This window comes from Papio anubis, chromosome 14 (genome assembly GCF_008728515.1).
Source record: "Papio anubis isolate 15944 chromosome 14, Panubis1.0, whole genome shotgun sequence".
Lineage (NCBI taxonomy): Eukaryota > Metazoa > Chordata > Mammalia > Primates > Cercopithecidae > Papio > Papio anubis.
In genome coordinates, this window is record NC_044989.1 from 93317505 (window position 1) to 93332122 (window position 14618).

At 42.0% G+C, this 14618-nt stretch overlaps 1 protein-coding gene across 8 annotated transcripts in view; it reads left to right on the forward strand.

Moving 5' to 3' along the window:
* The window catches only part of SEPTIN10 (septin 10), a 70194-nt gene that overhangs the window by 13310 nt on the left and 42266 nt on the right, over positions 1-14618 (forward strand). For 7 of the 8 annotated variants that reach the window (XM_003909108.5, XM_003909109.5, XM_017947842.3 and 4 more), the window contains exon 2: positions 11077-11145. In XM_003909108.5, coding sequence (XP_003909157.1) covers positions 11077-11145 — 69 coding nt within the window. Of the gene's footprint in view, positions 1-1292; positions 1312-11076; positions 11146-14618 lie in introns of those variants that run through there. The other variant, XM_031655384.1, reaches the window with a different exon arrangement.

The window sequence follows — 14618 nt, forward strand, 5'->3', positions numbered from 1 at the left end:
ATTTGTTTGATGGATCGAGTTCTCCCGGATGGCGATCTGGTTCTCAAGTAGTTGAACTACAGGCTCTGCCACCGCCTGGCTAATTTTTATATTTTTAGTAGATCTGGTTTCAGTGCTGCATGGTCTCGGGATCTCCTTGACCTCGATCCACCTGCCTTCAACCTCCCAAAGTGTTGGGATTACAGGCGCAGTCACCATGCCCAGCCTCCTTTGTTTCTTCTTTTCTTTCTTTCTTCTTTTTTTTTTTTTTAGATGGAGTCCTGCTCTGTCACCCAGGGTGGGGTGCAGTGGCACAATCTCAACCACTGCAACCTCCGCCTCCTAGGTTCAAGCAATTCTTCTGTGTCAGCCTCCCAAGTTGCTGGGATTACAGGCACCCGCCACCACACCCGGCTAACTATTTAAAAAAAATTTTAGCAGAGATGGGGTTTCACCATATTGGCCAGACTGGTCTCGAACTCCTGACCTTAGGACCCACCGTGCCCAGCCAGTCTTTATTTGCTAGGAAATTTCCTGTTTCTTCAAGTCTCTGTTCAAGCCTTTTCTTGCCAGTGCCTTCTCTGACTATGCAGATTTCATTATACCCTGAGTGTCTTTTCCATATTTTTAGTTGTATGTATGTCTCCCAATTGTACTAAGATTTAAATTGCAAGAATATTGATTTATACAGCTTTGATCCACAATGTCTGGGGTCTGTTACTCTGTCCTTAAAATGTAAGGCTTTAGAAATAATATTGTGAGGCACTGCATGGTGACTCACGCCTGTAATCCCAGCACTTTGGGAGGCCGAGGCGGGCGGATCACGAGGTCAGGAGATTGAGACCATCTGGGCTAACATGGTGAAACCCCATCTCTACTAAAAATACACACAAAAAAATTAGCCAGGCGTGGCCGTGTGTGCCTGTAGTCCCAGCTGCTGGGAAGACTGAGGCCAGAGAATGGTGTGAACCCAGGAGGTGGGGCTTCCAGTGAGCCGAGATTGCACCACTGTACTCCAGCCTAGGTGACAGAGTAAGACTCCGTCTCAAAATAATAATAATAATGATAATATTGTATACATTTGTGGAATAAGTGAAAAGCATTGATAGACTTCTCACTGATTCCTAAGTATTCTTTTTTTCCTCAAATGTTCTTTTCCTTTTAATGCTTTTAATGCTTTTTTGTTTTGTTTTTTGTTTTTGTTTTTGAAACAGGGCCGTGGTCTGTTGCCCAGGCCAGAGTATAGTGGCACAGTAACAGCTTACTGCAGCCTTGACCTCCCAGACTCAGATGATCCTCCTGCCTCAGCCTCCCAAGTATCTGTTTCTACAGGTACGCACCACTGTGCCTGGCTAAATTTTTTTTTTTGAGACAGGATCTGCCCGTGTTGTTCAGGCTTTAAGTCCTTTTAATGTGTATCTATTTCTGTTCCTTTCCCTTTTCTTCAACTCCTCTCTCATTTGCTTTTCCTGGGCTAAATTAATGCCGTCTCAAATTTCATTGGCTTTTCTGTCACCTAGCCTGTATGGAACATGCTCTCTTTTGAAGGAATTCAAGCCATCTAATAATCCTTTTTTTTTTTTTTTAAATTTGAGACGGAGTTTCGCTTTTGTTGCCCAGGCTGGAGTGCAATGGTGTGATCTCGGCTCACTGCAACCTCTGCCTCCCAGGTTCAAGCGATTCTCCTGCCTCAGCCTCCTGAGTAGCTGGGATTATAGACATGCACCACCACACTCGGCTAATTTTGTACTTTTAGTAGAGATGGGGTTTCACCATTTTGGTCAGGCTGGTCTCGAACTCCTAACCTTAGGTGATCCACCCGCCTTGGCCTCCCAAAGTGCTGGCATTACAGTCGTGAGCCACCGTGCCCGGCCTACTTTTTATTTAAATAAGCCTTGAGATTTAGTTCCACAGGGTCTTTTCACATCAATAAGATGCAATTTTATTGTCTTAATCTTAATTTTATTGTCCAGAATCTCCCTTTCTGTTCATGCAGTTTCTGTAAGTTATTTTCATTCTTCACATCACATACTTTCTCTCATTGCTTGTTCCAAGTTATAGTTATAAAATCTGAGCTGAAAGGGATCTTAGAAAATTGTTACCTTTGTTACCCACATAGTACAGAAATCAGCTCTGTAGTATTGATAGGGGTTACTGTGCCGCTGTTGGAACCCTTCCAGGGCCTGAGCTCAGTGCTTCCTTGGCAGCTCATTTCTGTTAGACAACTTGAGTCCTTCAGTCATTTCCCTTCCTTGTGTCAAAATCTGCTTCACTAGTCTATTCATGGGTCCTGGTTTTTCCCTTGGGAAGCTCATTTCCATATGACAGACTTTGCCGTCCCTTAATCCTCTTATGCTGCAATAGGCTAACAATATTGGGAAAAAGTCATGTTTCCTTGACTCATACAGTACTAGAAAGTAACTCGTAGAGTATTATAAAACTTAATCTGTAAGACATCATAAAATAAAATTTAGTTACTTTTTTTAACTTCAGGGTGTAGAAAGATATTTTAAGCTTTATATTTAAGGAAGAAGCCATAAAGAAAAGATTTATAGATTAGACTTTATGAAAACTGGAAAGATCAGTAATAAATCAGGAAAAGATATTTATGATACACATGACAAGCAAAGAGTTACACTACTCAATAGGTCTTACTAGTAAGAGAAACAAAGGAGTACCCTGATAGGCAAGTGGAAAACATGAATTGGTGATTTATGGAAATATAGTAGAAATGGCCAGTAAACCAAAAAATGTTTAAAATACCAGAAGTCAAATTAAGATGTCAGTTTTGCCTGTCAAATTTACAAAAATTTAAAAATTAATACCCTGTACTGATTAATATATAATGAAATGGACCCTTTTATACATTAGTGATTATTGTGAAATATGTATTTGGTCTTTGACCCCCTGACATACAACTCCTGAAATCCTTAAAACTTCCAAAGTTATGTCTTTTGTATGCTAATGAGATGCCTGGTGGCTGGCAGCCCCTAGGTAGCTTCAGGATGGGGCTGGTCACCAGAAAGAACAAGGCAAGATTAGAGTATTGGGACTTTCAGCTTCATCCCCCAGGCTCTAGGAAAGGGAGAGAGGCTGAGAGTTAACTGATCACCAGTGGCCAGTGGTTAATCAACCATGCCTGTATAATGGAGGCTCCTTAAGAACAAAGGACTGGGTTCAGAGAGCTTGCAGATAACCAAACACGTGGAGGCTTACACACATCGTGGAGGCTTACACACATCGATGTGTTGGGAGGGTAGCACACCCCCCTCCATGGGGACAGAAGCCCCTGGGCTTGGGACTCTTCTAGATCTTGAGCTTTGTATCTCTTTCTCTTTATCTGGCTGTTTATTTGTATCCTTTAAAATATTCTTTGTAATAAACTGGTAAATGGAGCAAATGAGCAAATTAACTGAACCTGAGATGGGGGTTGTGGGAATCCTGATTTCTAACCATTTGTTACTTGTGATGAGCAGAAGTCGAGTGGGGATGGGGCAGAGTCTTGGGGACTAGCCCTCAGTCTGTGGGATCTGACTCTATTGCCAAGTGGACAGTGTCAGAATTAAATTAGAGGGCACCCAGCTAGTGTCCACTACAGAACTGATTCTTGCTTGGTGGGTGGGAAAAACTTCCCACATTTGGTCACAAAATTATCCTGTGTTGTGTGAGAGCAGAGGAAAAACAGTTTGTGTGTTTTTTTTTTTTTCAACTCATTGCTAGTATTAGAAATATAAGCAGGTCCAGTCTTTTTGAGGGGCAGTTTGCTTGGAACAGGAATGATATTCTAGGAATTTATCACGAAGATATTGTCAGATGCACAGAATAATTGATGGTTATACTGGTGAGTTGGGTGGAATTCTGGAAGCAGACATGTAGGAGGAGCTAGCAGTGTAGGAGATTTCTTGGAGATGAGGGGCAGGGGGAATGTTGCCTGTGAAAGTTGAAGAGGGAAGAAAGCAGGACAGGTGGGTGTTGGGGAGGAAGCCTTCAGACCCTGATCCAGATCTTGATAGCCATGCAAGGAAAGAAGGGAGGAAGCCCAGTTGGGCAGTGAGAGCTGCAGAACAGTGTGGATCTGACAAAGTCTGGGCCAGGCAGCCCTGACATCCTTACTGCGCCCAGTCTTCACCTACCAGCTGCCTAGGGAGAAAGTGGTCTTGGGTCTATACTGCAGCAGAATCCGAAGGCTCTGCAGGTAGAGACGGTCAGCGAGCTGCAATCTTTGTAGGCACAGGACTAGGTATTGCTTGAAGGGGGAATCGGAATGGCACACCTCTTTGGCTGCCATGAGAGGAAGTTTGTTGTAGTGTTAGTAAAATAGCACAAATTGGAACATTCATTGCAATGTTACTAATTAGTAACAGCACAAATTAGAAATGATATTTTTTCTATAATAATTTTCTAATTAGGAGGAGTAATTTTAAAATAAAATTGCATTTGTATTTTCAACTGTTATTGTTGTAGTGCAAGCTTTTGTTAAGCTTGAGACTCTTAACTTTTATATGAACTACTTCAAGAATTTCCCCATCCTGATGATCTTTTGAGATTAAAAAGTAGAATTTGCAGTTATCCTTTAACTTTTGATGTATTTGTTGGAGTTTGATGGTATAATGGAGGTGCTATTTTGATGGGATTGGACAACTGTAAGCCTTGCTATACTAACACCCTCCCGGGGATATGCAAACAGGCCACGCACACTGGATGCCAACTTGCTGCTATCTTATGTTGCTCACTCTTGGTAATTTCACTTGAGTTCTTTTATTTTATTTATTTATTTGTTTATTTTGAGACTGAGTCTTGCTCTGTTGCCCAGGCTGGAGTGCAGTGGCGCAATCTCGGCTCACTGCAACCTCTGCCTCCTGGGTTCAAGCAGTTCTCTTGCCTCAGCCTCCCAAGTAATTGGGATTACAGGCACACACCACCAAGCCTGGCTAATTTTTGTATTTTTAGTAGAGAGAGGGTTCACCACGTTGGCCAGGCTGGTCTCAAACTCCTGACCTCAAGTGATCTGCCGGTCTTGGCCTCCCAGAGTGCTGGGATTACAGGTGTGAGCCACCGTGCCCGGCCTCCACTTGAGTTCTTTTTTTTTCTGGGCTGTAATTAGCATCCCCTTCTAGCAGTGTGGTCTGCATTAACTTGAATAACTTAATGTTACTACTTGTTTTAGGAAAATTTTGGATCACTGTTAATCTGTAACTTTATTTTAACTTGAATTTTCCCATAACCTGAAGATTTTATAAAATGATTTTAAATAATGAGTCTGTGGAATCTTTCAAAGTATTGTTTCAAGCCAAATACCCCACCCTCCTGAAACTCATAAAATAGGCCCCGATAATAATTTTTCTTTTAATTTTTATTTTTTTTTGAGACCAAGTCTCTCTGTGTTGCCCAGGCTGGAGTGCAGTGGTGTGATCTTGACTCACTGCAACCTCAGCCTTCCGGGTTCAAGCAGTTCTCCTGCCTCCTGGTAAATGGAGCAAATGAGCAAATTAATTGAACCCAGCCTCCTCAGTAGCTGGGATTACAGGCATGCACTGCCACGCCTGGCTAGTTTTTGTATTTTTAGTAGAGACGGGGTTTCACCATGTTGGCCAGGCTGGTCTTGAACTCCTGACCTCAAGTGATCTACCCGCCTCAGCCTCCCAAAGTGCTGAGATTACAAGCGTGAGCCACCACTCCCGGCCTCCAGATGATAATTATTTAGGCCACTTTTTGCTTTTTGTTCTCTCTCTCACTCTTGCTCGTATTGTCCTAAAGAATGCCAAGAAACATCTCATAGAATCCCAAGGGACGGTGTAAAAACTTTGGTTCTATGTTTTGGACTAACTTTATAATAATAAAACATTTTGGAAAAGTGAAGTTAAAGGGAAGCGATTATAAGGCCAGGCGCGGTGGCTCACGCCTGTAATCACAGCACTTTGGGAGACTGCGGTGGGCAGATCACCTGAGGTCAGGAGTTCAAGATTAGCCTGACCAACATGGAGAAACCCTGTCTCTAGTAAAAATACAAAAATTAGCTGGGTGTGGTGGTGCATGCCTGTAATCCCAGCTTCTCTACTTGGGAGGCTGAGGCAGACAAATAGCTTGAACCCGGGAGGCAGAGGTTGCAGTGAGCTGAGATCATGCCATTGCACTCCAGCCTGGGCAACAAGAATGAGATTCCATCTCAAAAAAACAAAACAAAACAAAACAAAAACACAGTGAAGCGATTATAAAGCTAAGTTAGGATTCTGTTGCCTGAGCCTCATTGTTCTGCTTAAGGGGCGGCTGTAAGGCATTTTCAGAAATGTTTCCCAGCAGGGTAAGGAAAATTGTTATCTGGGGCCTGTTGTGAAAGAACCATCATAAGTTTATCTGTAATTGGCAGATAGGAAAAGGCCATGTCTCCCAAGGGCCCCAGGATGAATTGTGTGTCTCTCACATTGCCTGTATCCCACAAACTGGGATTTTAAAGAAGGTGGAGCACCTGACCTTCCTCCAGCTGTCTCACGTCTGGCACTTCTTTCTAGGACTCATAGATAATACAACTTCTTAAAAAGTATATGGTTGACTTTGCTAGGAGTTAAGTTACTGTATGGGATTTTTCCTTTTGGAAAGTAGGTGTGTAGATTTATATATGGTTTTGTGTGTGTGTGTGATATATGTATCTTTGAAATAGAAGCAAATTGACTATGTAGTCAAAGGTGGGTTGAGATGGTTAGTCTCCTTACCCCCTTGTACGTTGAAACGAGATTGTGGTTGCCTGTTGTGCATTCATGTTTCTCTTGAGACACAGTCACAAGGTCAAGGGCCATATCTTAGTATTGTTGAGACTGCAGAGCCTAGCTGAGTGGTTTACACATACTAAGTAGTGGTCAACGGTAGAGCAGGCCAGAATTCTTCTTGGCAGATTTTTAATTTTTTTCTAATTTAGTGTTTCTTAGCCCTACACAGAGCTCTGTTTGCCATTAGAGGGATTCAGCCAACACTTGTCCTATTGTTATTTTTCCTGCTAATTTATTAAAAACCTTTTCCAGCCGGGCACGGTGGCTCATGCCTATAATCCTAGCACTTTGGGAGGCTGAGGCAGACAAGTTGCTTGAGCTCAGGAGTTCGAGACCAGCCTGGGCAACAGAGTGAGTCCTCGTCTCTACAAAAAATTTAGCCAGGCATACTGGGATGTGCTGGTGGTCGCATCTACTCAGGAGGCTGAGGCAGGAGGATAGCTTGAGCCTGGGAGGTGGAGGATCTCGGCAGTGAGCCAAGATCGTGCCTCTGCACTCCAGCTTGGGTGACAGAGCCAGAACTTGTTTCAAAAATAACTAAGTTAATAAATTTAAAAAAAATTCAAAACTTTTCCAGTATTAAACTTGTTTTGGAAATTTAACTGACCAAGTAGTACTAGTGGAAAATATTTGAAATAATTATTCATATTACTTTAATGTGACTCATTTAAACTTCCTGATCAAAACATTCATCCACTGAGATTTTATGTAGGCTTTTTGGCAGATGTTCAGAAACACAGTAAATCAATAAACAAAAGCAGATATTTGATATGAACTTACATAAATGACAGAAATTTAACCTGTATTTTATTTAAATTTAGTGGTAAATGAGTATAAAGCCTCTAATTTTTTTCTTTTTTCTTTTTTCTCTTTTTTGTTTTGAGACGGAGTCTCGCTATCTGCCAGGCTGGAGTGCAATGGTGTGATCTCAGCTCACTGCAAGCTCCGCCTCCTGGGTTCACACCATTCTCCTGCGTCAGCCTCCCAAGTAGCTGGGACTACAGGTGCCCGCCAGCACACCTGGCTAATTTTTTGTATTTTTAGTAGAGATGGGGTTTCACATGTTAGCCAGGGTGGTCTCAATCTCCTGATCTCGTGATCCATCTGCCTCGGCCTCCCAAAGTGCTGGGATTACGGGCGTGAGCCACAGCGCCCAGCCTAAAGCCTCTAATTTTTTTCTAAGCAAATTTTACTTATCAACACTAAGCAGCATTTTACCAAAACTCATATGCTGATCATATAGCATCACTATATTAAAAACTAAAAACTACTTTTTTATCAGTAATTTTTAAAGTTTGATTTTCAGCCGCGTGTGGTGGTGCGTGCCTGTAGTCGCAGCTATTTGGGAGACTGATGTGGAAGGATCCCCTTAGCCCAGGAGGTTGAGGCTGCAGCGAGCTGTGATCGCACCACTGCACTCCAGCTTAAGCAATAGAGGGAGATCTTGTCTCTAAAATAAAATAAAAATTAAACTTTTCCTTAAAGTTCTATACTTGACAAGTCAAAATAATACAGCCTCAGTGAATTATATGTGTAGTACATCACTTATAGTAGAGACAGATGCTGAGAGGCAAGCAGGTAGTATGTTAGGTCCGGAATTAATGACAAGCATGGAATGTTCTACCCTCCTCCTCATTGTGTCTAGTGCAGGGCTCTGAACAGGGCCCCTAGCCAAATATTATCTGTGGCACTTCTTAGCCTTTAGCAGAAAGTCAGACTCTAAATGGACACTTCTGGTTTACTCAGTCTGCCACTCAGGTATTGTCCCTAATCTGTTCCTTTTTTCCATCAAATTCTTGCACTTACTGTGTTTTCTTCTAGTACGAAATTCTGCCTTGTGGTATTTAGGGATTTTTTTTTCTACCTTAAATGTCTCATCTAGATCTGTACCTCTTTCCTGACTCACTTCAAAGTCATTTTCTTCTTTGACTCCTGCCTTCAGTGATCTCTAATTTCTCCAAATTTCTGTAACCACCACTGTTTGTTTCCAGGGGCTCTCACTTTGCTTGTATTCTACAGACTAGAGGGATGTGATACTGCTTAGGTACCACATGGTGACTGGGATTGGGGGGCCTTTCAGAATGGCAGGGTGTAAGTGAAGTATATGTGTAGTTAAAAACTAAAGCCTGAGGCCAGGTATTAAAATCAGGCTAGTCTCTGATGTGCTTTGTATCATTACATACTTTTCACTTTTCAGATTGTGAAAACACAACCAGGACCATTGTGTCCCTCACTGAGCTTTTGCATGCTTTTCTATAGGAGCATCTTCCAACTGACAAACATCATTTTGTGTTAGAAAAACTTAGTATTTGAAAACACTGTTGGCTGGGCGCGGGGGCTCAGGCCTATAATCCCAACACTTTGAGAGGCCAAGGCGGTAGGATCACTTGGGTCAGGAGTTTGAGACCACCCTGGCCAACGTGGTGAAAGCCCCATCTCTACTAAAAATACAAACATAAGCCCCGTGTGGTGGCGCTTGCTGGTAATTCCAGCTGCTTGGGAGTCTGAGGCAGGAGGATTGCTTGAACCCAGGAGGCAGAGGTTGCAGTGGCTGAGATTGCGCCACTGCACTCCAGCCTGGGTGACAGAGCGAGACTCTGTCTCAAAACAAAACAAAACAAAAAAAACACTGTTATTCGGAGTGTTCAGTTACAAGGTCAGCCTATTTTATCAAAATGTACCAGCAAAAGATGGTTGTCAGTCACGATGTGCACTATTTTGTCTGTGTAGGATTCATTCACTGTGTGTGCGCACACAGAGGATCAGGGTGAGGTGGTGGGAGCACCCAAGTTCTGTCTTTCATTGCAGTGCCATTTGTTGCAGCATGGTTCATTGTAAGTACAGAGGAGAGGACAGTCTCAATGAAGAGCGGCTGTATATATACCACACTGTAGTACACAGAGGAGAACACTATGCTGTAGAAAGAATGAGGTAGATCTAAATAGTACTGCGAAACAGTCTCAGAAAGATTCAGCAAAAAAAACCACAGCACAGAGCAGTAGACAGCTACCATTTATATAAACAAAGGAGGCCTGCTTAGACATGCACAGCCTCTCTCTGGAAGGATGCGTAAGGGTCTGGTGCCTCTCAGGAAGAGCACTGAGCTACTAGAGAATCAAGAGTGGGAAGGGAGTAATGTGCACTCTATTCTCATTGGTACCATTTGCAATTTTTTTTACCAATATTAATACTACTTTTTAAATAATGTGACGTTTCCTCAGTATCTTGTGCTGTATTCAGAAGTAGGATAGCAGTACCTTGGAATTAGCACAGTTTTTCTTGTACCTCTCTTCCCTCATTCTCTACTGTTGGGAACAGTGAATATCCATTTGGTTTACAACTTGGGGCAGCAGAAGGAACACCAGTTTGGCAGTCAAATCAGACCTATGTCTACACCCTACTGGCTTGTATGATTTCGGGTAAATTACTCAACCTTTCAGAATCCGAATTTTTTCATCTAGGCTGTGGGAATAATACTATGTGTAGCTCAGATGTATTGTAAGGATTAAATAAGAAAATGAACTTAACGAGCTAGCATAGTGATATGGATGTGTAATATGAGTTCTATAAATGATTATGTTAGTGACAAAGGTAGTTGTTAAAATTATAAAATCCCTGCTTTCCCCACCACACTGCAATTGTAGCATTCTTGACATTTATGTTTCCTCTGACACGCTACAGTGGAACATACCTAATTTTGAGGGACTTCATGGCTTTTAGAGTATCTTTAAAAATGAAAAGGCAGGGTGTGGTGGCTCACGCCTGTAATCCGAGCAGGGAGTGCTCGGGAGATCGAGGCGGGCAGATCATGAAGTCAGAAGTTCGGGACCAGCCTGACCAACATGGTGAAACCCCGTCTCTACTAAAAATACAAAAATTAGCCAGGCATGGTGGCGCATGCATGTAATCCAGCTACTCAGGAGGCTGAGGCAGGAGAATCACTTACACCCAGGAGATGGAGGTTGCAGTGATCCGAGATCACACCACTGCACTCCAGCCTGGGTGACACAGCAAGACACTATCTCAAAAAAAAAAAAAAAAAAGTTATTTGTCTCCCTACTTGTAAATGGAAGTTTACTAATTTCTTACAATTTTTTTGTGTGTGAGTATATTACCATATGTGTTGAATATTATATGTAATTTACTTATGTAGATACCTATCCAGCAAGAAAGCCACAATTTCAAACATGATTCAATAATGTAGACTACACTTCAAAACTTGGTGATAACAACAGTATTATAACACCTTATTCATGTAAATATATTATTTAGATACTGGGTTTTGGGGAGTAATGTTTCTGTTTCCTTTTAAGCCTTTGTATTCCTTTTTTAGCTCTTTCAGTCTCACATGGCAACGAAAACAACTTGTATGTCTTCACAAGGATCTGATGATGAACAGAGAGTGAGTATGTCTTTTAAATAGATACCATATTGTACTGTAAATGCTTCTATGATTTTAAAATAACTACTTGGAGTGCTCATAGACTCTTGTGATAGAGACTTCTGTTTGTACTCACCTCCAACATGAATTAATTTTTCTGTTGATTCAAGTGAAAAGTCGATGATGGATTGAATAATTGAGTATACACAATATTCTGACATTAAGGACATTTTTTTTTCTGTTTTTTTTTAGACGGAGTCTTGCTCTGTCGCCCAGGCTGGAGTGGGGTGGTGTGATCTCGGCTCACTGCAACCTCTGCCTCCTGGGTTCAAGCAATTCTCCTGCCTCAGCCTCCCGAGTAGCTGGGATCACAGGTGACTGCCACCACGTCCAGCTAATTTTTTTTGTATTTTAGTAGAGATGGGGTTTACCATGTTGGTAGACTAGTTTTGAACTCCTGACCTTAAGTGATCTGCCCACCTCAGCTTCCCAAAGTGCTAGGATTATAGGCATGAGCCACCACGCCCAGCCCTGTTTCTTTTTTTCATTCATTGTTTGTTTTTCTTTTTTGAGACAGAGCCTTGCTCTCTTGCCTAGGCTGGAATGTGATGGTGCAATCTCAGATTACTGCAACCTCTGCCTCCTGGGTTCAAGAAGTTCTCATGCCTCAGCCTTTCAAGTAGCTGGGATTACAGGTGTGTGCCACCACACCTGGCTGATTTTTGTATTTTTAGTACAGATGGGGTTTTGCCAGTTTGCCCAGTCTGGTCTCGAACTCCTGGCCTCAAGTGATTTGCCTACCTCAGCCTCCCAAAGTGCTGGGATTACAGGCGTAAGCCACCACGCCCAGCTGTTATTATTATTATTTTTTTAAGCACACTGCAGAATGTGGTGGGTGCATAGAACTCCTGTGAATGGCAGAGTTTAGGGAGCCCTTGGGTGGTCCTGCCAGATGCCTCCCTGATACAAGATTAGACCTGATTCTTCTAAGGATCTGCAGGGAGGGGTTTGGTAATTTATATTGAAATTTGTATTTAAAAATAGGAAGTAAATTTAATTTGGTGAAAGAGGAACGTTTTAAACTTTAGCTAGAAAGAAAATTGCAAATACAAACATGGGTAATTCAGTAAGTTGTTTTTTATTTTGTTTGTTTTTGAGACAGAGTCTCGCTCGCTCTGTTGCCCAGTCTGGAGTGCAGTAGTGCAATCTCGGCTCACTCAACCTCCACCTCCCAGGTTCAAGCAATTCTCATGCCTCAGCCCCCCAAATAGCTATAATTATAGGCATGTGCCACCACACTCGGACAATTTTTGTATTGTTATTAGAGGCGGGGTTTTGCTCACGTTGGCTAGGCTGGTCTCGAACTCCTGGCCTCAAGTGATCCATCTGCCTCTGCCTCCCAAAGCACTTGGATTACAGGCGTGAGCCACCACACCTGGCCAGTAATTCAATAAGATTAAATAATTTTCTTTAGTTCTGTGCTCCAGTAACTGTAGTCTCTTCTTGTTTTTCCCTCTTTCTCCATATATCAATGGTACTAACAGTCTGTTCCATCTTCCTCACAGACTTTTTGAATGATGTTTAATCCTCCAGAGATTACTGTCAGAGTCACTAGTAATCTTTAATCTTTAGTGATTAGTCCATCCGGTGACTGTTAGCTTAGTTTCTTTTTCCCTGGCCCCTCTTCTGTGTTACATCGTGGGGACCACACCCTCATTTTTGAAATACTTCTTTTTTCTGGTGGCATTAAAATCCTGTCATTGTAGAACTAGAAGGAATCCTAGAGGCCATTTAGTTCAACTTGTATGTAATAAGCATATGCCTATCAGATAGCAACTTTAACAAGTTATGAAGTTCTTATCATCTTGAACACTTTCACGAGGAAGAAGCCTAGTGCTTCTTCAGTGCTTTTTAAAAATATATGAGGATAACATGCTTACATGACTAAAAATGATTCAAACGGCACAAAAGAGAATATAGTATACTAGTTTTCTGTTGCTGCATAACAAATCGTCACAAATTTAGCTGCTTAAAGCAGCATCTGTTTGTTAGCTCACAGTTCTGTAGGTCAAAGGCCAGATGTGACCCATCTGCCTTCTCTGCTCTGGGTTTCATGCTCACGAGGTCAGCTGCTGGGTTCTTATCTGGAGGCTTTCCTTCCATACTCTTTCCGGTTGTTGGCAGAATTCAGTTCCCTACTGGCTGGGGGTTGTTGTCAGCTCCTAGAGACCATTCCATTCTGAAAGCCAGCAAGGGAGAACTGGCAGGTGGAGTTCCCTTCATGCTTCAAGTCTTTGGCCAGAAGTGTCCAGGCCCTGTTAAGGATTTACCTCATGGCCGGGCACAGTGGCTCACACATGTAATCCTAACACTTTGGGAGGCCCAGGTGAGTGGATCACCTGAGGTCAAGAGTTCGAGACCTGCCTGACCAACATGGTGAAACCTTGTCTCTACTAAAAATACGAAAATTAGGTGGGCATGGTGGCAAGGACCTATAATCCCAGCTGCTTGAGAGGCTGAGGCAGGAGAATTGTTTGAACCCAGGAGGCGGAGGTTGCAGTGAGCTGAGACCACATCATTGTACTCCAGCCTGAGCAACAGAGCAAAAACTCTGTCTCAAAAGGAAAAAAAAAAAAAAAAAAATGATTTACCTCATTAGGTCTGGCCCCCACCCAGGATAATCTCCCTTTCGAAGGCTGACTGACTGGTTTGGAAACTTAATCACTCTGTAAAATCTCTTCTCAGTGACACCTAAATTAGCATTTGATTTAATAACTGGGAGAAAGTTTGTGTGCACCAGGGGCATCAGTGTTAGCGACCATCTTAGAATTCTGCCCACTATATACAATAAACAGCGATTTCTTCTCACCGCAGTCTGTTAGTCTACTGCTGACTGGTAACCACTCTCAATAGTCTGTCATCACCCTTTGAGACATTTACATCTGTGTGTGTGTGTGTGTGTGTGTGTGTGTGTGTGTGTGTGTGTATGAATATATGATTATGTGAAAAATGCACATAATGCCTATTTTTAAAAACTCAAACCTCAGTAAATAAATCACTGTCGGGATACCTAGCTCGTCATCCATGTTGTGACATATATCAGTAGTTTAGTATACTACAATTTGTTTATCTATTCACCACTTGTTTGATATTTGGGATGTTTCCAGTTTTTGACCATTGGGAATAAAACTGCTGTGAACATTGATGCATAAGTTCTTGTGTGGACATATATTTTCATTATTTTGGATACCTCCAAGCGGGTTTTTTTTTTTGGCTATATAATAGCATGTTTTTAACTTCATAAGAAACTGCCAAGCTAGTTTCCAAAGCAACTGTACCATTTTGCATTCAGACTAGCAAATTTACCAGCATTCCAGTTCTTCATTATCTCTATCACTTGACATGTTCAGCCTTTTTATTTTAGCTGTTTTGTTGGATATTCAATTTTACTTTTTATTTATTTTTATTTTTATGAATTTTTTTGAGACAGAGTC